The following is a 25,330-nucleotide window of genomic DNA, read 5'->3' on the forward strand; positions in this document are numbered from 1 at the left end:
TACGCAATCCCAGCGCACGCTGCACCAATAGCCGCCCCCATGCGGCCTCGCTCCCCGTGCGAATTATACTAGTGGCTCCGCCCCCATGCGGCCTCGCTCCCCGTGCGAATTATACTAGTGGCTCCGCCCCCATGCGGCCTCGCTCCCCGTGCGAATTATATTAGTGGCTCCGCCCCCATGCGGCCTCGCTCCCCGTGCGAATTATACTAGTGGCTCCGCCCCCTCCAGGCTCTCTGCCCGCGGGCACCGCACTAGTAGTTTTGCCCCCTCCTGACTCGCGCCTTTCGCCGCCGGCGGTGTTGGCGGGGTGTCCGGCGTCCGCGGTGTGAGAGGGCGATGGAAAGTGTGCACAGGGGGTGGGGGCGGGAGAGCCCGGAGAATCACTCAGCGAGGAGAGGAGGGAAGAATTTAATCAGCGGTCTACAGGGTGAGAAATGTTGCCGCCCCCTTCTCCCCCACCCCTCATTAAAAAAAAAAAAAAAAAAGCACCTCCGATAACCAGAGGACAAACTAGTTACAAAGAAGTGCGGTTGGCATGGAGAAAGCAAGCGCGCAGCTGAAAAACGGAGGGAGAGGGAAAAACAATCGGAGAAGCTTAACTATTAAAGATGTTTTACAGCAACGGGTGATATCATCCGACTGAACCGATAAGCAAAAAAAGGCTTCGCCTTAGTTCTTAATGCCTTAAAAGCATACCTGGCAGTTCCCGTACTGCTGCTCTCTCAAAAGTCACTTTGGTCTTTTTCGTCCACGATAGAGCTCTGATGAGAATTTTGGAGCTCTCTGATTATTTGCACATTTTCGAGTTTTTAGGGCTAGTCTTTTTCTTTTTTTTCTTTCACCCTTCTCCCCCCCCCCCCCTCCCCTAAAAAAAAACCTAGTTACATATATATTTTTTTTATTTCGTCGCATTTTCCGTCCAGCTCTAAACTGTCAGGGAAGTGCCGAGATTGGATAGGAGTCCATTTTAGTTGTGTCAAAAAAAACTACCCCAATATGGCTATCCAGAATTTCTGCTACAAATTAATGCTTAGATCCTCATCATGACTGTGTTAACTGCGGCCTATGTGAGAAAATGTCTCTCAGGACCATAAAATATCGTGGTATGAAGTTAAAATATGAATTTTAATCTCAGAGATAGAAATAGGGTTGCCAACATTTCTACAGACCATGACTGGACACGAGTTAATTTGCATACATGACTGGACACTTGCATTCATTTGCATACATTTCAGATCATCCACCTTAATCTCATGATATCAGGCCTATTGTAACATTCATTGTTTGTGGGCTTGGCCCTCAGAAAGCCATGCTTCTTCCGCTACCTAAGCTATTTAATATATGTATATTAGTTTCATTAAATCTATGGTAACCCTCCGCTACTCTCCCCCCCCACCTTCCAACCCCTCATTCCTACCCCCCTCCCTCGGAATACCTTGTTACCCCAAAAAGCCAACTCTTATCAGTCCTTACCAGTTTTGACACATTACTCCCCATACTTAAGCTGTATCCAAGTTTTTCTCTCCCCCTGTTCTATGTAAGACAACTTTGTCACTGTTTTTTTTTTGTTTTTTTTTATGGTTGCAATGTAAACCGGAGTGATAATTAACTCTGTTATTTGAACTTCAGTATAGAAAAGTTATAAATAAATAAATAAATAGCTATTACAAATTGGTAAACTTCCTAGACAAAAACAGGATGAACAGCCAGCACTCAAACAGTAACAACCTTACTCTTAAAAAGGCAACACTGCAAATATTACACCAGACCCTAAAACAACACTTGGCGATAATGATCATAACATGATTAAATTTAAACTAATAACTGGAGGGGGGGACGGGACAATAAGTAAATCTACAGCTCTAACACTAAACTTTCAAAAGGGGAAACTTTGATAACATGAGGAAAATAGTTAGAAAAAACTGAAAGGTCAGCTGCAAAGGTTAAAAGTGTTGAACAGGCATGGACATTGTTTAAAAATACAATCCTAGACGCGCAGTTCAAGTGTATTCCACGCATTAAGAAAGGTGGAAGGAAGGCAAAACGATTACCGGCATGGTTAAAAGGTGAGGTGAAGAGGCTATTTTAGCCAAAATAAATTCTTCAAAAATTGGAAAAAGGATCCATCTGAAGAAAATAGGATAAAGCATAAGCATTGTCAAATTAAGTGTAAAACATTGATAAGGCAGGCGAAGAGAGAATTTGAATTGAAGTTGGCCGTGGAGGCAAAAACTCATAATAAAAACTTTAAAAAATATATTCGAAGCAAGAAACCTGTGAGGGAGTTGGTTGGACCGTTAGTTGACGGTGGGGTTAAAGGGGCTCTTAGGGAAGATAAGGCCATTGCAGAAAGACTAAATAAATTCTTTGCTTCTATGTTTACTAATGAGGATGTTGGGGAGATACCAGTTCCGGAGATGGTTTTCAAGGGTGATGAGTCAGACGAACTGAACCAAATTACAGTGAACCTGGAAGATGTAGTAGGCCAGATTGACAAACTAAAGAGTAGCAAATCACCTGGACCGGATGGTATGCATCCTAGGGTACTTATGACTCTGCTAATATCTCCACACTCTCATGATCTGGTAAATGACATAGAGATGACAGCAGAAGAAGACCAAACGGCCCATCCAGTCTGCCCAACAAGCCCTCACACCTCTTTTTTTTTTTCCTCATACTTATCTGTTACTCTTGGCCCCCATCAGCAACTCCCTGGTTCCAATTTCCCTCTACCCCTACCATCGATGTAAAGAGCAGCGCTGGAGCTGCATCCAAGTGAAGCATCCAGCTCAATTGGTCAGGGGTAGCAACTGCTGCAATAAGCAAGATATTCCCATGCTTATTTGTTTACCCAGCCTGTGCCATTCAGTCCTTGTTAGTTGTCTGAATATAATTCCTTTTTTCTTTATTCCCCCTGCCATTGAAGCAGTGTGTTGCGTTGGATATGTATTCCCAGTGAAGTATCCAGCTTAATTAATTCAGGATAGTAACCGCCGTAACAAGCAAGCTACACCCACGCTTATTTGTTTACACAGCCTGTGCAATTCAGTCCTTGTTGGTTGTTGCCTGAATATAAATCCTCTTTTCCTCTTTCCCCCCCCTGCCGTTGAAGCAGAGAGCTATGCTGGATATGCACTGAAAGTGAAGTATCAGTCTTTCCCTCCTGCCGTTGAAGCAGAGAGCTATGCTGGATATGCATTGAAGTGAAGTATCAGACTTATTTGGTTTGGGGTAGTAACCGCCGCAACAAGCAAGCTACTCCCTGTTTTGTTTTTTTTTGTGAATGCAAATCCTTTTTTTCCACATTTCCTTTTGCCGTTGAAGCATAGAGCAATGCTGGAGTTGCATTGACAGTGAGTGTGTTTATTGAATAAGGATATTAATCTCCAGATAGTAGCCGTAATTTCCGCAAGCTACCCCCATGCCTCTTCTCTTCATTCACATCCTTTAGACTTTATGGATCCACAGTATTTATCCCACGCCCCTTTGAAGTCGTCCACAGTTTTGGTCTTCACCACTTCCTCTGGAAGGGTGTTCCAGGCATCCACCACCCTCTCCGTGAAGAAATACTTCCTGACATTGGTTCTGAGTCTTCCTCCCTGGAGTTTCAAATCGTGACCCCTGGTTCTGCTGATATTTTTCCAATGGAAAAGGTTTGTCATTGTCTTTAGATCATTAAAACCTTTCAAGTATCTGAAAGTCTGTATCATATCACCTCTGCTCCTCCTTTCCTCCAGGGTGTACATATTTAGATTCTTCAATCTCTCCTCGTAAGTCATTTGGTGAAGACTCTCCATCTTTTTGGTCGCCCTTCTCTGGACCGCTTCCATCATGTCTGTCCCTTCGGAGATACGGTCTCCAGAACTGAGCACAGTACTCTAGGTGAGGCCTCACCAAGGACCTGTACAAGGGGATAATCACTTCCTTTTTCTTGCTCGATATTTCTCTCTCTGTGCAGCCCAGCATCCTTCTGGCTTTAGCTATTGCCTTGTCACATTGTTTCGCCGACTTCAGATCGTTAGACACTATCACCCCAAGTTCTCTCTCCTGCTTTGTGCACACCAGCCCTTCCCCCCTATCAAATACTGTTCTTTCGGATTTCCACACCCCATATGCATGACTCTGCACTTCTTGGCATTGAATCTCAGCTGACATATCTTCAACCACTCTTCCAGCTTCCTTAAATCCCGTCTCATTCTCTCCACTCCTTCCAGCGTGTCCACTCTGTTGCAGATCTTAGTGTCATCCGCAAAAAGACAAACCATACCTTCTATCCCGTCCGCAATGTTGCTCACAAAGATATTGAACAGGACCGGTCCCAACACCGATCCTTGCGGCACTCCAATCAACACCGCTCTCTCTTCAGAGTAAGTGTTACGGTCCCGGGCCGTGCCCTGGGACCTATACTTACCATGCGGCCGGCCCGGCCGCAGGAACACCTTCCCTTCAGCCTCCAAGGCCGAAGATGCGGCCCTCCGCAGCATTCTCCCTGCAAGGGAGACACCGAAGCTGATCTCCGGCTGGCTCCGCCCCCTAGGCGTGCGCGCACTAGGGCTCCCTCTTAAAGGGGCCAGCGCGGGAAAACACACCTGGTTCAGGGAGTAGCTTTTATACATCCCATTGGTCCTGAGTCCATCTGCTGCACGCTAGGAAATGGAGAAATTACTTACCAGATAATTTTGTTTTCCTTAGTGTAGACAGATGGATTCAGCATCCCACCCAAGGCTGCCGTTAATCATGGAATTCTCGGGTGACCTCCCTGAGAGCGAGATAATCACGGGTAAGCCAAGCTTCCTTCTAATTAGGACACCCATCCTACCGGGTGTCGACGTTTCTCGGTTGAGGGCACTGGCGGTCTCCAGCTATAACCACTTAAACCAGTTCAAGTTAATAAAGTTAACCAAGTTACAAAGTTAATCACGGGTAAGACCAAAGGCTCTGCTCTCTGCTACGTATATATAAGCCGTCAAGACAGCTCCGTTCAATGGACAAATGTTTGTTAGAAATCCCATCAGTTAGAATTGTCACTTTAGCTCTAATACGAAAAAGGGCCTTCTCGGTAGCAGGCCCGATATTATGGAACAATCTTCCAGAGCAAATCCGATTGATTTCAAACCATAAAGAGTTCAAAAAAACAGTATACAATACAATGATATCCGGGGCCGCAAAGGGACTCTTTGTTGTTCGGGTGCTTGCGGCCTCAGCCGGCAGACCCCGCTGAGGTCGCAAGCGCTGCCTGAGCGCGGGAACAGAGGCCATTTTGGCCACATTTCACACAGCAGCAAGACCCTCGGAGGGGGAGGGATTTCCCCCCTCTTTCTCCGCAGCCTACGGCCCGCAGCGGATGAGAGCCCCGAGGGGGCATCAGACTCCTCCTCTGATTATTTCTCCTCAGATTTTGTTTTTTTGCTCTATAAGGCCTTTAAGGCCAGGAGAGCAGCCCGGAGGCACTCAGGAGAGGGCCCCAAGGTTCACGCATCCCAGGGGTCCAGTGGCTCAGGAAGGCATGGGATCAAAATATCCTGGCCTGCGGAGGGGGCAGGGGATCCAAAGGCGACGAGACTGCTATGGAGCTTATCCCCCTATCTGCGAGACGATTCATCCTACGAGGACTCAGAGCAGGGTGCTCAGGAGCCAAGCGGGGCATCTCAGCAAGGAAAACATCCGGAGGAGGACCAAGATCTTCCTCCAGTTCACGGAGCTCCACAAATTGTTGAGGGTGATGACCCAAAGGTGGTCCGCCTGTTCTGCAGGGACGAGTTGGGCCCATTAATTCCAGCTATTCTTGAAGAATTGGGTATTGAGACCCCTCAGGAGGATTCTCGGATGGGGTCCATGGATCCCGTGATGGTGGGCTTACGGGGTCCAACCAAGTCATTTCCTTTTCATCTCTCTGTTACGGACTTGTTCCGGGAATGGGATACTCCTGATCTGGGCTTGAAGGTCAGTAAGGCAATGGACAAATTGTATCCTTTACCAGAAGACGCCTTGGATCTTCTTTGCATCCCTAAGGTGGATGCGGCGGTATCGTTAGTGTGATGCAGTACGACCTGGCCCGGGGCAGAAACAGCTGAGACACAGCCGAGCAGAAGCTAGTGGTACCAAACTTAGCCACCGGAGGGCGCTGAGGAAGGTAGCAAAGACTACACTTCCCAGGTTCCCCGAACCAACACCTGACCCCTGGCTGGAGCCTGAGCAGGAACAGGTGGAGGAAATTGGGACTGATCCCTATGACTCAGCAGAATCTATGGAGGCTGAGGAAGAGGGCGTGCCCCCGTGGTGGACCTGGCCACAAAAGCCCGGCTCCTCGGAGTCTCTGGAGGAGGAGATGGAGGTAAGCTGGGGAGAGGAAAGCTCCAGCTGTTCCTCTATGGAGGTGGAATAACCAGGAGGTTGGGGGATGGTAAATCCTGTATTGCTGTATGGATGTATGAGACAGGCGGGAAGGGAATTGTGTTTTAAATGCTGTGTACCCTGGGGCTTGTAAGGACAACCCCGCATTAATATAAGGCTGCAGCCGCTGAGCTACAGCACCACATTAAACTCCTTATTGATTAAGATCCTTTTTCTGTGTACTGCTTGGGAGTGCCAGGACTGGGCCTGGCACTCTGACTAGAGGCTGTGAGGAGTCCATAGCAGCGCTATGCTTGAGCTGAGCAAGGGGACAAGACGTGTCATAGGAGCGAAGCCAGAGGCCTGAAGCCCAGCAAAGCCCCACAGCATGCTGAGCGGAGGGACCTGATCGTGACAGTTAGTCATAAAAAAGACCACTATCTCTGTGACGGGGGCGACAGCGCTCAAAGATTTTCAGGATCGAAAGCTTGAGGTGCAGCTCAAAAAGATATTTGAGGTGGAGGCGCTTGGCGTCTGTGCTGCCATGTGCAGTAGTTTCTCCTTAAGGGCAGGTCTTCGCTGGGTTCAGCAGCTGCAAAATAGCACCACCCTAACCGAAGAAGAAACGGTGCAAGCGGGACGTCTCGAGGCGGCAATCGCTTAGAGTGCAGATGCCCTTTATGACCTTTTGTGTACTTGAGCCAGATCAATGGTCTCAACGGTTTCTGCCCGTAGGCTTCTCTGGTTGCGAAATTGGTCTGCAGATGGGTCCTCCAAAGTTCAATTGGGCTCCTTGCCCTTTAAAGGAAAGCTACTTTTTGGAAAAGACCTGGAGGGCATCATTCAATCCTTGGGTGAGAACAAAGTACACTGTCTACCTGAGAATAGACCAAAGACGAGGGGCGCATTTCCGTCTTGCTCATGTATACGGGGAAATCGGAGATTCCGTTCGTCCCGGTCTTCCAGATCTTCTTTTCGACAGCCATCAGGAAGACAACAGTCCTGGTCTCAGTCCTTTCGAGGCCGGCGCTTTGGTAGACCAGGAGCTCAGCAGTCCTCCAGTGGAGTGAATGATGTGAGGCCGGTTCATTCCTTTGCTCCAGTGTTGGGAGGCAGACTGTCTCGATTTTACAAGGAATGGACCACTCTGACTTCCGACCAGTGGGTCCTCAATGTGATAAAGCACGGTTACGTGTTAGATTTTGCTCGGCGCCTCCGAGATCGGTTTCTAGTCTCTCCATGCTCGTACGTTGAGAAGCACCGGGCGGTAAAGGACACATTATAGCGTCTCCTCGAACTTGGGGCAATTGTAAAGGTTCCTCTCATGGAACAGCGGAGGGGCTGTTATTCCATTTACTTCATGGTGCCAAAAAAGGAGGGCACCTTCCGGCCCATTCTCAACTTAAAAAGAGTAAAAAGATGCCTCCGGATTCCATGGTTTCGCATGGAAACTCTGAGATCCGTCATTGCGTTGGTACGAAAGGGAGAGTGCTTTTAACTAAATTATTAATGAATTGTCACAGCTATATGTAGAACCAAATGATTATTTTGTTATTATCCCAAGACAGAGTATGGGCTATTGTAAAAGGACAAGGTTGTTTTTCCGTTTATAATTCTGAATTAGTAATGGATTTGCAAGAAAAGGCCTAGGGGGTACTTTAGGTGTGCCGGTGTGATGACCAAATCTTTGGATGCTTTATAATAGCCAGAATCCTGACTGCGGAGACCAACCCTCACCAGTGATATCATGCCAAGGAATGCTCGTAACTTTTTCAATGTCCCGGGGCTGTACTTTCAAAACAACCTCAATTCTCTTTCTTTGTTTCCATAATTAACGTTACCATGTCACATCTCCATCAGATTCACTTACGCACACCTTCAAACAACTTTCAATAATAACGCTGTATTCAAACAAGAGGTCTTGGCATCTCTGGATCTCACAGAAGCATACCTGCACATTGGCATCCGGTCCGACCACCAGAAATTCCTGAGGTTCGCCATCCTAGGACACCATTTCCAGTTTTGTGCTCTGCCATTTGGTCTTGCCACAGTGCCCAAGACTTTTACCAAAGTGATAATTGTGGTAGCGGCACAACTCCGAAAGGAAGGTCTATTCGTTCATCCGTATCTGGACGATTGGCTGATTCGGGCGAAGTCGGAATTGCTTTGCCACGCGGTGGTTCATTGGGTCCTTCAGCTATTGGAACCACTCGGATAAGTGATCAACTTCACCAAGAATCACCTGATTCCTTCTCAGTCCTTGGAATTTCTGGGGGCCCGGTTTGACACATGGCAAAGCTGAGTCTTTCTAACTGGGGACCGCATCGCCAAGCTGCAGGACCAGGTTCAGGATTTGTTGTCTAAGCATCCTCCCAGAGTCTGGGACTATTTGCGGGTCCTTGGATCGATGGCGTCCACCCTCGAATTGGTCCCCTGGGCCTTTGCTGATACGAGACCTCTGCAGTCAGCGTTACTTTCCCGTTGGAGCCCGGTGTCAGAGCAATTTCATCTTCCTCTGCCTCTTACAGATTCTGCTTGTTCCATTCTAGATTGGAGGACAACTTGAGCCGCGGGGTATCCCTGGAGATTCCTGATTGGACGGTGGTCACCATGGATGCCAGTCTCTCCGGCTGGGGAGCGGTGTGTCAGGAGAAGTCACTGCAGGGCCAGTGGTCGAGGGAGGAATCCCAGTGATCGATCAGTCGTCTCGAGACCAGAGCGGTGCGCTTAGCTCTGCAGGCCCTTCGACCGAGACTGCAAGGGAAGTCGGTCAGGATTCTGTCCGACAATGCGACTACAGTGGCATATATCAATCGTCAAGAAGGAACCAAGAGTCGTCCAGTGGCCAGCGAAGTGCAACAGTTGATAATCTGGGTGGAAAAACAGTCAGCATTGCAGCCTCTCACATCGCCGGAGTCGACAATGTTCAGGCCGACTTTCTTTGTTGCAATCGGCTCGATCCCGGGGAGTGGGAGCTCTCTCTAGAGGCGTTCGACCTCATCTGCGATAGGTGGTCCAGACTGAGCATGGACCTGATGGCAACGTTTCGCAATGCCAGTGCTCCTTGTTTCTTCAGTCGTCGCTGAGAGCCAGGAGTGGAAGGCGTAAATGTTCTGGTTCTCGCCTGGCCAAAAACATTCTTCTGTACGTGTTCCCGCAATGGCCTTTGATTGGCAAGGTGCTGAGGCACATAGAATCTCACCTGGAGGTGATTTTGGTAGCTCCAGAATGGCCGAGGCTGCATGGTTTGCAGATCTAGTCAATCTGGTGTGGAAGGATCCCTCCGGCTACGAGACCTCTCGAACCTTCTTCGTCAGGGGCCTGTTTGTTTAGAAGAGGCAGATTGCTTTTGTCTAGCAGCATGGCTTTTGAAAGGCAGTTTTTAAAGAATAAGGGCTACTCTGATTCTGTTGTGGCTACCCTCTTGCGGTCTAGGAAACCCTTTACTTCTCTGGCCTATGTCAGAGTTTATGGGATTTTTGAGTCATGTTGTATTGATCAAGGGGTGGCTCCTGCTGGTGCCTCGATTTTGCATATTTTGTCATTCTTACAGGCTGGTCTTGCAAAAGGGCCTTTCATGCAGTTCATTATGGGTACAGGTGGCGGCTCTCGGTTGCTTCCGCGGTAAGTTTGGCGGAGCAGCGTTGGCTGCGCATCCGGATGTGGCATGTTTTCTCCGAGGAGCAAAACATTTTCATCTGCCGGTCGAGAACCCTTATCTGTCTTGGAGCTTGAACCTAGTTCGCAAGGCTCTTAGTGGGGCTCCTTTTGAACCAATGAAGAGGGCAATGCTAAAAGATCTTACGTTAAAAACTGTTTTCCTTGTGGCTATTTCCTCAGTTCGTCGGGTGTCAGAGTTTCAGGCGTTATCCTGCAGGGAACCCTTTTTGAGGATTACGGATATGGAATTTCTTTACGAACGGTTCCATCCTTTCTCCCAAAAGTTGTATCATCATTTCATTTGAATCAATCGGTAGAGCTCCCTTCCTTTACTGACTTGGATCAGGCCGATCCCCAGACGAGAGACCTGAGGAAGCTGGATGTGCGTCGCATTCTATTGCGTTATTTGGAGGTTACTAATAGTTTCCGTATGTCAGACCATCTTTTCGTGATCTGGAGTGGTCACAACCGGGGACACAAGGCATCCAGGGCTAAGATTGCTCGCTGGTTGAAGGACGCCATTGATTCTGTGTATTTATTTATTTATTTCACATTTTTCTATACCGAGCTTCATGGTTGAATACCATATCAGATCGGTTTACATCGAACGAGGGATAGAAACTTGTAACAAAAAACGGAACAATAAGTTATAATCAGAAAGAGAGCAAGAAAGTTACATTGAACAAGGACTATAAACTTGGAGGCTTTACAGCTTGGAAGTAAATAGAGTAAAAAAGGCCCGAGCAGGGCAGTAACTTAAAAATCAAAAGTCATAATGAGCTCAGATCGAGCAAGAAAGTTTAATTGCGGAGGTATTGGATAAGAGGCATCTCACGGAGAGGCATGGTTCCATGGCTCGTGAGTAGGATGGTAGATTATTGTGAGTCTGAAGGATCCGAAAAGGCTAATCGGAACAGCCAAGTCTTCAAGGCCAAATGCTCCCAGTTGGGCTACGAGCACATTCTACCCGTTCACAGGCAACATTGTGGGCAGAATGTCAACTACTTTTGCCGTAAGAGATTTGTAGGCTACATGGAAGTTGGTACACACCTTTGCGAGGCATTACCAGTTGGATGTCCAGGCCCCAGGCACTGGGGGGTTTGGTAAAGCTGTGATCTGAGCGGGACTCTCAGGGTCCCACCCTAACTAGAAGAGCTCTGATACATCCCAGGAGACTGGACAGATCCCGGTACGCACAGGGAAAAGAAAATTGGTTCTTACCTACTAATTTTCATTCCTGTAGTACCATGTATCAGTCCAGAGTCCCGCCTATTTTCAGTATTCGGATGATGAGAGTCCGCTTGTTCAATGCTTCAATTTTCTGCAGAATCATTTTCCAAATATGTTTTCTTTTTACACGCTCACAGGTTCTGTTTGTCTTGGGGTTCGTGAGCAGGTTGACTGTGGTTACAGGTATCTCTCCCCCGGTTTTTGCGGGGCCGTTAACTTGTTATGTTAGTTTTAACTTGTTCTGCTTTGATACAGTTAAATACTGATGGACTGTAGGTGGCACCTCAGGGTATTGGGCAGAGTCGGTCAAAACCTCTCTATCTCCATCTGCTGGTGGGCAGGCAAAACCCAGGAGTCTGGACTGATCCGTGGTACTACAGGAACAAAAACTAGCAAGTAAGAACCAGTTTTCTTTTTTTGCCTGCCTTTCTGACTACCTATTTAACACAAAACACACAAACCTCTGTTTTTTGCTGTCTTTCTGATTATCTATTTACACAAAACGCTCAAGCTTCTGTTTTCTGGCTACCTTTCTGACTATATATTTAACACGAAACACACATTTCTATTTGTACCTGCCTTTCTGACTACCTATTACCTATTTAACACAAAACTCACAAGCTTCTGTTTTTTGCTTGCCTTTCTGACTACCTATTTAACACAAAACACACAAACCTCTGTTTTTTGCTATCTTTCTGATTATCTATTTACACAAAACACACAAGCTACTGTTTTTTGCCTGCCTTTCTACCTATTTAATACAGTATACATTTGTTTTTTGCCTGCCTTTCTGACTACCTATTTAATAGAAAACATAAACTTCTGCTTTTTGCTTGCTTTTTTGACCACCTATTTAATAAAAACCATGTAAACTATTTTATTCCTGCCTTTCTGTCTACCTATTTAACACAAAACAAACAAACTTCTGTTTTTTCCTGCCTTTCTGAATACCTATTTCATTAAAATTACATAAACTTCTGTTTTTTGCCTGCATTTCTAAATATCTATTATTACAAAACACATTAACTTCTATTTTTTGCCTGCCTTTCTGACTACCTATTTAATACAAAACATAAACTTCTGCTTTTTGCTTGCTTTTTTGACTACCTATTTAATAAAAACCATGTAAACTATTTTATTCCTGCCTTTCTGTCTACCTATTTAACACAAAACAAACAAACTTCTGTTTTTCCTGCCTTTCTGACTACCTATTTAACACAAAACACACAAACCTCTGTTTTTTGCTATCTTTCTGATTATCTATTTACACAAAACACACAAGCTACTGTTTTTTGCCTGCCTTTCTACCTATTTAATACAGTATACATTTGTTTTTTGCCTGCCTCTCTGACTATTTAATAGAAAACATAAACTTCTGCTTTTTGCTTGCTTTTTTGACTACCTATTTAATAAAAACCATGTAAACTATTTTATTCCTGCCTTTCTGTCTACCTATTTAACACAAAACAAACAAACTTCTGTTTTTTCCTGCCTTTCTGACTACCTATTTCATTAAAATTACATAAACTTCTGTTTTTTGCCTGCATTTCTAAATATCTATTATTACAAAACACATTAACTTCTATTTTTTGCCTGCCTTTCTGACTACCTATTTAATACAAGACACACAAACTTGTTTTTTGCCTGCCTGACTACCTATTTATTTTTTTAATTTTTTATTTATATCCATTTTAAAATAGAATCCAAGAATAGTACTTGAATGAGAAAGCATCAATTTTTTACACACAAGGTCTCAATAAAGCAAACAATTTTTTCAATATCAATCATTGCTAAAGTCCTCAACATTCGGGAGAATACTCTCAACCTAAGGTAACTAAAAAATTACTTTCAAAGAAAGATAGATATGGCGTATATATCAATGAATAGGACACAAACTAATTTATGATCACATCACCAAGGACCTATTGCACTTCCTCCACTGTTGAAGGGGATTTATTTATTTATTTTAACTTTTTTCTATGCCGTCGTTAAGATGGATACCTTCACAACGGTTTACAACAAGGCACATAAAAATGATGCTAAAATATATCAAATTACACAGGTGCCATTAAGGTTTGGTAATATAGTTTGTAAACAATATTAATTGGTAAGTGTGATAAATCATGTCCATTTCTCATTGTATCAGTTTCGGATATGAGATTAGCTTTCAGGAAATTTTCTAATTGCTCAGGTACCATAAATATATACATATTATCTCTATATTTAATAACACATTTTCAATTAATCTTCAATATAAACATTGCCCCCAAATTTAATACCCGGGGTCTCAATTGTAAGAATTGTTTTCTCCTGATTTGTGTGGACCTGGCAAGATCTGGAAATGTAGAAATTTTTAATCCCATAAAGGGCACATCACGAGTGCGGAGAACCTTATGCAGAATCCACTCTGTATCTGTTTCTATAAGAAAAACAACTATCAGAGTAGCAGGACGAACCTGCTCCTTCTGTGAGGACTCTAATATATTTGTTAGATTCATTTCAGGTTCCGGTGTAGTGTGTACTAAGATCTGAAATCCCTTATTATTAAGGTGGGAATAATAAATCCTCGAAAGTGGTGGAAAGGTCTGCTCGAGTAACTTCAATATTTGAACCAGATATTTCGTCCACATATCACGTGGTATAATTAAGGGGTCCCTTGGAAAATTTATAAATCTTAAATTTTCCCCCCTTACTTGGTTCTCCAATTGTTCCATATGATTTGTCAAATATTGATTTTCCTTAATTAGCTTCCCCTGGACTTCCAAAGATCTTTTTAATTTTTCATCTATACCTGATACTTTATTTGTATTCCCTAAGACTTCTCTCTCCATTTTTTTCAATTCTGTCCTCCATCCCCTTCAAATACACTGCAAAATTATTAAACTGGGAACATAGATTATCATTATAAATCTCTTTCCATAATATACAAAACCATCCATCAACACACCCCACTCGATCTACAAGTCCCTCTCCAAATCTATACATCCTCCAGACCAACTAGAGATGCACTCAGAGGATCTCTTCAAGTACCCACTGCCAAAACTACCAAACACATCACATTAAGAGATCGGGCTTTCTCAACTGCCGGCCCCCCTTTATGGAACTCAATCCCTCCGGACCTCAGACAAGAACCTAGCCTCCCAACCTTCAGAAAAAGACTTAAGACCTGGCTGTTTAAACAAGCATTCCCAGACACTAACTAATCTCCTACCATCATCTATACATCATACAGCCAGTCCTTTTCAAGTCCTTTTCATGTTCTTTTATGTAAATATCTACAGCTAATGTTTAGCTAATTTAAATATCTTTATCGTTATCAAATGTTATCCTATCCTTTTTTCTCTTCTCCCAGTTTCATTTCCCCTGTTATTTGTAACTGCTTACTTCCTCACCAATAAGTTATTCAATTGTTCATTGTACACCCCTTGTTTTATGTAAACCGGCATGATGTGATTGTATCATGAATGCCGGTATATAAAAATCTTAAATAAATAAAATAAATAAATTAACTTTCCTAGTGTGTAGCAGATGGACTCGGGACCAATGGGAATAGTGTACTCCTGTTAGCAGTTGGAGACGGATCAGATTTCAATCTGACGTCAGTCTTAGTACATATACCCCTGCAGGATTTTTTTTTTTTAAAGTTTTTTATATACTGCACGTGGGGTCACTTACGTGTCCGTCTAGGCGGTTTACAGGTTTACATACATAATAAAACAAATTTAAATATAAAGCATAAAACATTTTCACATACATAGTAAAATAAACAAAATAGAGTAATTCTTGATTAGCAGGTATCAAACGGATATGGGTAAATCAGGGTAATCATTTAGGGGCGGATTTTAAAAGGAGCGCGAATAGCCTACTTTTGTTTGCGCTCCAGGCGCAAACAAAAGTACGCTGGATTTTAGCAGATACGCGCGGAGCCGCGCGTATCTGCTAAAAACGTGGATCGGCGCGCAAGGCTATGGATTTTGTATAGCCGGCGCGCGCCGAGCCGCGCAGCCTACCCCCGTTCCCTCCAAGGCCGCTCCGAAATCGGAGCGGCCTCGGAGGGAATCCTCTAACGCCCTCCCCTCACCTTCCCCTCCCTTCCTCTACCTAACCCACCTGCCCGGCCCTGTCTACACCCCCCCCCTTACCTTTGTTGGGGGATTTACGCCTCCCAGAGGGAGGCGTAAATCCCCGCGCGCCAGCGGGCCTCCTGCGCGCCGGGCCGCGACCTGGGGGCGGGTACGGAGGGCACGGCCACGCCCCCGGACCGCCCCGGGCCGTAGCCACGCCCCCGTACCCGCCCCCAAAACGCTGCCGACACGCCCCCGAAACGCAGCGACGACCGGGCCCGCCCCCGACACGCCCCCCTCGGAGAACCCCGGGACTTACGCGAGTCCCGGGGCTCTGCGCGCGCCGGTAGGCCTATGTAAAATAGGCTTCCCGGCGAGCAGGGCTCTTAAAATCCGCCCCTTAGGTAATAGTACTGTAATTGTATGCATCATTAAATAAAAAGGTTTTGACCATCTTTTTAAATTCATTTCGGTTAGGTGTCATTCGGATATTGTCTGGTATTGAGTTCCACAAAGATGGGCCAAAAACTGAAAAGGCTCTTCTTCTTGTTAGAGCTAAGCTAGTAGATCTAACTGACGGAATTTCCAGTAGACATTTGTCCATAGATCGGAGTTGTCTTGTTGGTTTATATATGTGTAGAATTGAGCAAAGCCATACAGAGTTGGGATTATAGAGTAGGTTGTGTATAGTGGTTAGAATTTTGTATTTTATATGGTGAGTAATGGGAAGCCAGTGTAAATGTTGCATTACTGGGGAGATATGTTCTCTTTTAGGAAGGTTGAAGATCAGTCTGGCAGTCGCATTCTGAATGAGCTGAAGTGGGTGTAAAGATGATAGTGGAAGACCAATGTAAAGTGCGTTACAGTAGTCCAAATTTGACAATATTAATGCTTGTGCTACAGTTCGGAAATCTGATGATAGCAAAAGTGGTTTTAGTTTTTTTAACATGTGTATCTTGAAAAATGATTTTTTAACAGTTTCTGATATGTGTTTTGATAAAGATAATTTAGAGTCTACTGTTATACCAAGGTTTCTGGCATGGTTTGTTATGGATGCGCTGCCCTTCAGTATTTTCCATCTCCATAGCAGTTCGGGACTCTATGCACGCTTCGGGACTCTATGCACGCTTGCACAGCGTTAGAGTAATTTATCCAAAGAAACCCAAAACAAGAAGAAATCTTACCTCTACAGACAAGCCCCACTCTCCTGCAGTGACACCCTTTGGGTCCCTCCCCCAGTTGAGAATTCCTGAGGTGATTTCCGCGATCCCTCGGAGGTAGGCCTCGGACCGGCAGCCGACCCTCGGCGTGGACTTAGCCCCCGGCAACAGGTGAAACTGAGAGGCAGCGGGTGCAACTTCGAGCGCGGCGGTGAAGGTATTTTCCTTCTACCCCCGCAGCCGGAGACTGCCCGGAACGAGACCGGGAAATGCCGAGACAAGGTAAGGTAGAAAACTTCTTAAAAGTCTCCGGTCTCCGAAGTTCGAAGAGCCACACAGATCGCCAGCCGGCGCCAGTGCCACTGGGTTGATCAGCCCTAGCAGGGCTAGGCCCCGGTTCAATTTGAGGGCCCTCCTACGTGGAGACCCTCCGAGGTGGTCGCCATATTATCCGCGTGGTCGCCGTTGCCATCTTACTCTGTTCGCCACCCTGTCCGCCGTCTCGACCCGTGCACACAGAGGTGAGCCGTGCGCACAAATCACTTGTGCGCACATCGGCACGCGCATAAGTGCCGTGTGTATAGCGACACCCACAGCCACACGCTTTACTGTGCTGGGCGCATAAGTTTGGCCCATGCGCACAGCGGTGCGCGCATCTTACTGAGCGCGCACCCAACTTACATGCACAACCTCGATGCACCAGATCGCATATCAAGCTGCCTGGTCCCTGTATTTTTGCGCACACAAGCCATGGCACCACTGGATAAGAAGCTCAAGGCTCATGTCCTCTGCCCAGCATGCCACATTAGAGCTGCGCAGCACGAAGAGGCCACGGCCCTGTGTATACAGTGCGAGGAGGCCCTGGGGGATTCAGTTCAAGGCCCTCCCCAGTCGGTATTGGGATTCGGCTCCTCGGACAGTTCGCTGGACCTCACGACTCACAGCGGGAGCCTCCTTCAAATGGGGCTCCCCAAGGACACCGCCTATCAATTTAGACCCAGTAACTATCTCCTGGGTTGAATTCTTCAAAGGCCTGCATACATTTGTCCACATGCAACCGGCGCCTCCGATAACACGGCCTCAGCCTCTCCTAGAGGACCCCAACATCCCGGGACCCTCTAAACCCAGAGAAGTACCCCCCCCCGCCCAGAAGCCCCACCTTCGGGGACACGGACAACTTGGACAAGGATTCAAAACCTCTGGAGGAAGGGGAACTCCCCCCAGGTACGGAACCCCACCGAACCATGAGGCGTTTCTTCACCAAAGATGAGCTTCCAGACCTGGTCATGCACAGCTTGAAAGAGCTCGCTATCCCGGGCAGAAGTACCTCGAAGGAACCTAAGACCAACCCTCTCCTAGAGGGACCCCGTCAGACCTCCCGCCATTTTCCGCTGTTAGCTGCTGGACGGCTTGTAATTGACCTAGAAAGGGAAGCCCTGGAGATCATGTTCAAAGGGGGGGGGGGGGGGGCGGGCCCTGGCAGCCATGTACCCCCTGGACCCTGCTGCCAAAGATCTCCTGGATGTCCGAGAGTGGATGCCATGGTCTGCGTGGTCTCGAAGTGCACTACTATCCCAGTCGAGGGAGGAGCAGCACTCAAGGATGCCCAAGATAGATGTTTGGAATCCATCCTCAAACAGTCCTTTGAAGTCTCCGCTATTTCTCTACAGATTGCAGCCTGCTGTGCCGTGGTGACCCGCGCCTGCTTATCACAGACCAGGAACAACACTCCCTGTGAAGCCCTGGAACCAGCAGTATCATTCTTCACGGATGCCACCTCTGATCTGGTGCACACCATGGCTAGAGGTGTGTCATCCGTTGTGGCGGCCAGAAGACAACTCTGGCTCTGAAACTGGTCGGCCGACGCGACGTCCAAAACGAGACTCACATGGATGCCCTTCAAGGGAACCCTCTTGTTCGGAAGCGAACTGGAGAAGCTAGCCAACAAATGGGGCGAATCCCCGGTACCACGGCTACCGGAAGACAGGAACAAGAGAAACCAGCGACCCTTCCCCCGACCTTCTAGGGGCAGAGGATCACAGCGCTTCAATCCATACAGAAGAACATATCAAGCATCTCGCCCCGCAGGCAGGGGTCAGTCCTTTCATAGCAAGCACAACAAAAAGGGAGCCGGCTCGGGTCCAGGTCCCAGCTGCACACCACAATGAAAATCAGCCGATCCGTCCAAGGGAAGAAGCCATAGGGGGCAGACTTGCCCTATTCTACCAAAGATGAGTCGAGATAACTTCGGACAAGTGCGGCCTAACCATCATTCGAGAGGGATATTATCTAGACTTCTACCACATCCCTCCAGACAAGTTTGTGAAATTCCCCTGCCACTACCTCTCGAAGAGGACGGCAGTGGAATCTACACTGACCAAATTACTCGTCTTAGAGGCGATAATACCGGTGCCCTCACAACAAATAAATACTGGGCATTATTCCATCTATTTTATCGTCCCCAAAAAGGAGGGGGTGTTCCGGCCCATCCTGGATCTCAAGTCTGTCAACCGCCACCTGAAGGTCCCTCACTTCCGCATGGAAACCCTACGCTCTGTCATAAGGGCGATACAGCCGGGCGAATTCCTTACCTTCCTGGATCTGTTGGAAGCCTACCTGCTCATTCTGGTCCATCAAGAGCATCAGCATTTTCTACGCTTTGCGATCCTGGATCTCCACTACCAGTTCTGAGCACCACCATTTGGGTTAGCCACAGCACCCCAGATGTTCACCAAAATCATAGTGGTAGTGGCGGCGACACTGAGGAAGGAGGGAATCCTCATACACCCATATCTGGACGATTGGCTGATCAGACCAAAGTCCCCAGAGGAAAGTCACCAGGCAGCCAACAGAGTCAAAACTCTACTGGAGAGCCTTGGGTGGGTGGTCAACACAAACAAGAGCTGTCTGCAGCCTTCCCAATCTCTAGAATACCTGGGAGTTCGGTTCGACACCAAACAATACAAGGTCATTCTGACCCCAACAAGGAGATCAAAAATGATTACCCAGTTGCGAACTCTTTTGAGCGAGCTTCGCCCCAAGTCATGGGACTACCTCCAAGTCCTCGGCCTCATGGCATCCACACTGGAAGTAGTGCCATGGGCAAGAGCTCACAGGAGACCTCTACAGCGCTCCCTACTGTCACGATGGAGCCCGCTGTCCCAGAACTACACTGTTTGCCTCCAGCTCCCAGACAAAGTTCGGACCCAGTTACGATGGTGGCTACAAGAAGGACATCTGAGCAAGGGAGTGAGACTATCCTCACCGACCTGGATCCTGCTCACCATGGACGCCAGCCTACGAGGATTGGGAGCCCACTGCTAGGAGTTGACCGCCCAGGGGCAATGGAACAAGGAAGAGTCGGGATGGAACATCAACCAACTAGAAGCACGGGCAGTCAGACTAGCCTGCCTACGGTTCAGTCACAGACTCCGGGACAAATGGTCAGGGTCATGTTGGACAACGTCACAACAGTGACCTACATCAACCGTCAGGGAGGAACCAGAAGCCAACAGGTGTCCCTGGAAATAGACCCTCTAATGATGTGGGCGGAAGCAAACCTTCAAGAGATCTCGGCCGCCCACATCGCAGGGAAAGACAACATCGCTGCAGATTACTTCAACAGAGAAAGTCTAGACCCAGGGGAATGGAGACTGTTGTCCACAGCCTTCCAGCTGATAGAAAACCGTTGGAGAACACCAACCATGGACCTCCTGGCAAACCGGTCCAACGCCCAAGTGCCCAGCTTCTTCAGCCACAGACGGGAACCTCAGTCACAGGGGATCGATGCCCTGGTATATACCTGGCCACAGGAAACTCTACTATACACCTTTCCGCCGTGGCCCCTATTGGGCGGAACCATCCGCAAGATAGAACACCACAAGGGACCAGTACTTCTAGTGGCCCTGGACTGGCCAAGAAGGCCGTGGTATGCAGACATGCGAAGGCTACTGACAGAGAGCCCTCTCCCTCTACCTCCACACAGGGATCTGCTCCAACAAGGGCCGATTCTCCACGAAGACCCAACTCAATTCTCTCTTACGGTCTGGCCATTGAGAGGACTTACCTGAAGAAGAGCGGATATTCGGGGGCAGTAATTGACACCCTGCTCCGAGCATGCAAGTTCTCCACATCTCTAACATACATAAGGATTTGGAGAGTATTCAAAGCCTGGTGTGAAGATCGCGGCATCATCCCACAGTCAGTCAAAATTCCCACGATTCTGGAATTCCTGCAGAATGGCTTACAGAAGGGGTTGTCTCTCAACTCCATCAAGGTACAGGTGGCCGCATTGTCATGCTACGGAACCAAGAGGGAGGGCAGCAGCCTAGCCTCTCACCCGGATGTCTCCTGCTTCCTGAAAGGAGTCAAGCAGATCCAACCACCCTTAAAGTGGCCGGTGCTTCTATGGAACCTCAACCTAGTCCTAGACTTCTTAGCAGGAGCCTCTTTCAGACCCCTCCGCGGTCTGTCCCTCCGACTACTAACATTGAAGACGGCCTTCCTGGTGGTAGTCTGTTCGGCCCGTCGTATCTCCGAACATCAAGCACTGTCCTGTCGAGAGCCGTTTCTCAGGCTCACACCGGGAGACATACGGTTACGCACGGTCCCGCCCTTCCTCCCCAAAGTGGTTTCTCACTTCCATCTCAACCAAACCATCTCACTACCATCGCCAGATGAGCATAAGGACTCGGACGAATCTCGCCGTCTGCGCCATCTCAACATCGACGGACTCCTAGTCCGATACCTGGAAAGGTCGGAATCCGTACGAAAGACAGACCATCTATTCGTCCTTCACAGCGGGAAGAAGCAAGGGGAAGCAGCCTCGCGGGCAACCATAGCCCGCTGGATCAAAGAAGTTATCAAGGCGGCCTACATAGAGGCAGGCAAGCCGCCACCTCTACAAGTCAAGGCCCATTCCACTAGAGCCCAGGCAGTATCCTGGGCGGAAACCAAGATGCTGTCACCCGCCGAGATCTGTCGGGTGGCGACATGGTCCTCCATTAACAACTTCTCTAGGTTCTACCGCCTGGAAGTTCAGGCTTGAGAGAAAACAGCATTCGCAAGGGCTGTACTAAGTGGGCCACGGACAGCCTCCCACCCAGTTTGGGAGTAGCTTTTGTACACCCCATTGGTCCTGAGTTCATCTGATACACACTAGGAAATGGAGAAATTACTTACCTGATAATTTCGTTTTCCTTAGTGTAGACAGATGGACTCAGCATCCCACCCACGGCTGCCGTCAATCATGGAATTCTCGGGCAACATTCCCGAGAGCAAGATAATCACGGGTAAGCCAAGCTTCCTTCTAATTAGGACACCCATCCTACCGGGTGTCGACGTTTCTCGGTTGAGGGCATGGCGGTCTCCAGCTATAACCACCTCAACCAGTTCAAGTTAAATCAAGTTAACCAAGTTATCCAAGTTATTCAAGTTTTTCAGTCACACATATATCCACAATTGCTTTTCGAGGAGAATACTGAAGAGCAGTGCATCCTGCAGGGGTATATATACTAGGATTGACGTCAGATTAAAATCTGATCCGACTCCAACTGCTATCAGGAGTACACTATATCCATTGGTTCTGAGTCCATCTGTCTACACTAAGGAAAATGAAATTATCAGGTAAGTAATTTCTCCATTTTTTAACTGCTTCCCATAATACATCAAGTGTTACCACTTCAGGTTTCAATAAATCTTTCTCCTTAAGAATAACAGTAAAATCAAAAGTTTTCACTTCCCTTCCAAACAGTGGGGTAGTTGTGCAGTCCTTGGCATCTCCTACACTGCCTGTCTCCAGGACAGCCCGTAGATCTTCTCTGGCTTCCCCCTCTCTCAAGGGCCTCAAGCCAGCCTCGGGCTGATCCACTCTATGATCCAATGAATCCAACAGCAAAAGATTATAATTCTCAGCTGGATTTGCAGGAGGTCTGCGATTGATCGGGGACAAAGTTGTTTGCAGCTCTTGAAGGCAGCCGGTTTCCACTCCCTCCCGGTCTCCCTGCAGCGAGCTCACTCCCGATCCTTGCATGTCCCGTGTTACGTGTAAGTCCATTGAGCCAATAAATTGCACTGGAGAGGAGGTAGAAGCAGTGAAAGCTTCCCGCTCCTTAGCCTCCATTTCCTAGCCGAATGAGGCATAATACTAAGGAATTTCTGACCTAGACCACACGGCTTCACGCAGTTCACCGATTATCCACCAATTTAAAACTCCCCCCGAACAATGGAGACTTCAGAAGATCAGGAGAGAGAGTCAAATTTATGAATTACCAAAGGGGAGAAAATTAAGGCACAGTACTGTATTGAAGAAAAGTTTAAATAAAGCTGCGCACTGCAGGACGGCCGATTTTAAGGCCCCTCAAATGTCCCTCTCTGATGATGTCAGGCACAGGGAAAGCCCAGCTGTAACCCTGTCGGGGCCGGTAACTCAACCGCACCCCAGGAATGGCCGCTGGGTCAGTTCTCTCGCTCCTATTCACCTCAAAGGGACGCTGCAGGAGGGCCGATTTTAAGGGCCCTCAAACGTCCCTCTCTGATGATGTCAGGCATAGGGAAAGCCCAGCTGTAACCCTGTCAGGGCCGGTAACTCCACCGCACCCCCAGAATGGCCGCTGAGTCAGCTCTCTCGCTCCTTCTCTTCTCCACCTCCTCTGACTACCTGTTTAATACAAAACACACAGACTTCTGTTTTTTGCTTGCCTTTCTGACTACTTATTTAATACATACACACAAACACACTAAACAATATACCCCAATAGTTAACTTCTCTCCCATACTTTTAAGTTTTAAAAATTTCCCCAAGCAATATATACCGATTCTTTTCAGCTACCAGCAAGGTGATCCTCTCCTCTCAGTGCTCCCAATATTGTAGCTCAAGCTGTTCCATACTTGACTTGTCCAAATTGGCTGTCACGTCAATAGTACCAATAGATAGTTGAGATACTATTTGCTCTTATACTTTCCAATAGGGAAGAAATATATCTTATTAACTGGTGGGACTGCATCAGCTAAATATCATTTCAACTAAATAGTTTTTAAAAGTCCCCTGAGATGTCCCAAAAATTTTAGAAAAATTCAACAATAAGATTTAAATGTCCTATACGATTTTCTAAATATTCCAATTTATGATATAATGAAATTCTATCTTGAATTGTTGCAGCATTCAGAGATTTATCCTCTTTCACATCCTTTTCCAGAGTCTCAGTCCTTCCCAGCTGTTCCTGTAATGGCAACTCATGGCCCTGGACCAGTGTTTCTACTTTCTGAGAAACACTTCATTATGGAAATATCAATCTAGCTAGGATGGTCTATAGGGAGTCTAATGTGACAACCGCAGGCTTCACAAAAAACAAGAGGGACTGACAAAGACTAAGCTCCAGCAAATTCCATGGCAGGTCAGCCTTTTGATGCTTCTCAGATCTCTGGGTCTCCATAGGTCTTCCCCTCTTCTGCCTGCCTCAACCTAATTTGATCTCTGGTCCCAGGATCTACATGCGATCTCCTCTCTGCCATTGCTGACACTGTTGGATCCTGGGAACAATGAGCACTGGTTCCTTCTGCATCTGTAATAGTGACATCAGTCTGTGTCACTTCAACGCTATATCCAGTGCGCCTCTCATGCAGTGGCAATATTTGATATAGAGGACTTAATGATGCCTCTTCCCCTAGCAAGCTCAAAGTTCCTCCATTGGGCTCAACCAAAGGGACCCTCAAGTCTTTCAAACCAGGAGGCCAGGTCACAAATTGATCAATCCTCTGCTGACTAGGGGGAAAAGTCAGAGTCTCTGAGGTATCAATCTTGATCTTCCCATTTCTTTTCGGTGGCATCCCAGGAAAACAAAATAAAAAATACTAAGGAAACAAGGTAAATCAGCAGCATTTCAGTGTTGCAACCGCTCACTCTGCCACCTTAGCTTTGCCCCATGATATAGACTTTTAATTACCTGAAAGATATTAATAATGCACAGGAATCAAATCTTTTCCAATGGAAAGGAACCTTTAGGACTAGGTATCATGATATGAACCTCCAAGAGAATAGACTCAGGAACATTGTCAGGAAATACTTTTTTACAGAAGGGTGGTAGATGCCCGGACTGCTGTCTCAGAAGAGGTGATGAAGACAAGAATTCAAAAGGACATGGGATAGAAACTGAGGAACCTTAGTGGCTAAAGAAGGGGTAGGCAACTCTGGTCCTGGAGTACTGCAAAAGGTCTGGTTTTCAGGAAATCCTGTTATGACCATCACTGCGACCGATTCAGCTCACGTCATGTGCTGCACTGCTCTCCTCTCCAGGTTTACTCGCGGCTGGGGCTAGCCGCTACCGCCGCATATCTCTGGGTTTTCTAGGCTCCTCGTGGTGGCTGACTGGGCCTTCCTAGGTGCGCGCGCCACCAGGCCTCTCTTTGAGGGTCCAATGGCGGGAACCTCAGGGACGTCCCCGACTGATGACATCACCAGATTGGGATTCTTAAGCACCGCCTTCGCCCCTTGCAAACTGACTTGGCAACGAGTTCCTTCGCTACTGGTGCTGCTCCTGTCACCGCGAACCGTGGTTCCTGTATCGGACCTTCCTGCTACTCTGGACTCTGGCTCGGGTACCCGCTCCTCGAGGGCCTGCTTGCACTCCTTTTGGAGACCCTGTCTCCAGGCTTCCCTCGCTCCTTGGACTAGCCCTGCAACTTCCAGAGGTCCTGCCTGCCGGCCTCCCGGCTCCTCAGGGTTGTTCCTCGAACTGCCTTACTGCTTTGGAGACTCGACTCGGCGCTTCCTCACTCCTCGGGGTAGTGCCTACGCCAGTGGTTGTACCTGTGCTTCCCTGCTCCTCGGGGCAGTGCCTACGTTCTACACCAGTGACTGTACCTGCTCTTCCCCGCTTCTCGGGG

The 25,330-nt window shown here is 47.4% G+C and overlaps 1 protein-coding gene across 6 annotated transcripts in view; it reads left to right on the forward strand.

Moving 5' to 3' along the window:
* The first annotated feature begins 249 nt into the window (after positions 1-249).
* Positions 250-25,330, forward strand: part of LOC115096294 (synaptonemal complex central element protein 1-like) — a 226,874-nt gene continuing 201,793 nt past the window's right edge. For all 6 annotated transcript variants that reach the window (XR_003858042.1, XM_029610780.1, XM_029610784.1 and 3 more), the window contains exon 1: positions 250-427. Coding sequence is in view for 5 of the 6 variants with exons in the window: in XM_029610780.1 (XP_029466640.1) it covers positions 337-427 (91 nt within the window). In the remaining variant the exon portion in view is untranslated. The remainder of the gene's footprint in view (positions 428-25,330) is intronic.

This window comes from Rhinatrema bivittatum, chromosome 1, assembly GCF_901001135.1.
Source record: "Rhinatrema bivittatum chromosome 1, aRhiBiv1.1, whole genome shotgun sequence".
In the NCBI taxonomy this organism is placed as follows: Eukaryota; Metazoa; Chordata; class Amphibia; order Gymnophiona; family Rhinatrematidae; genus Rhinatrema; species Rhinatrema bivittatum.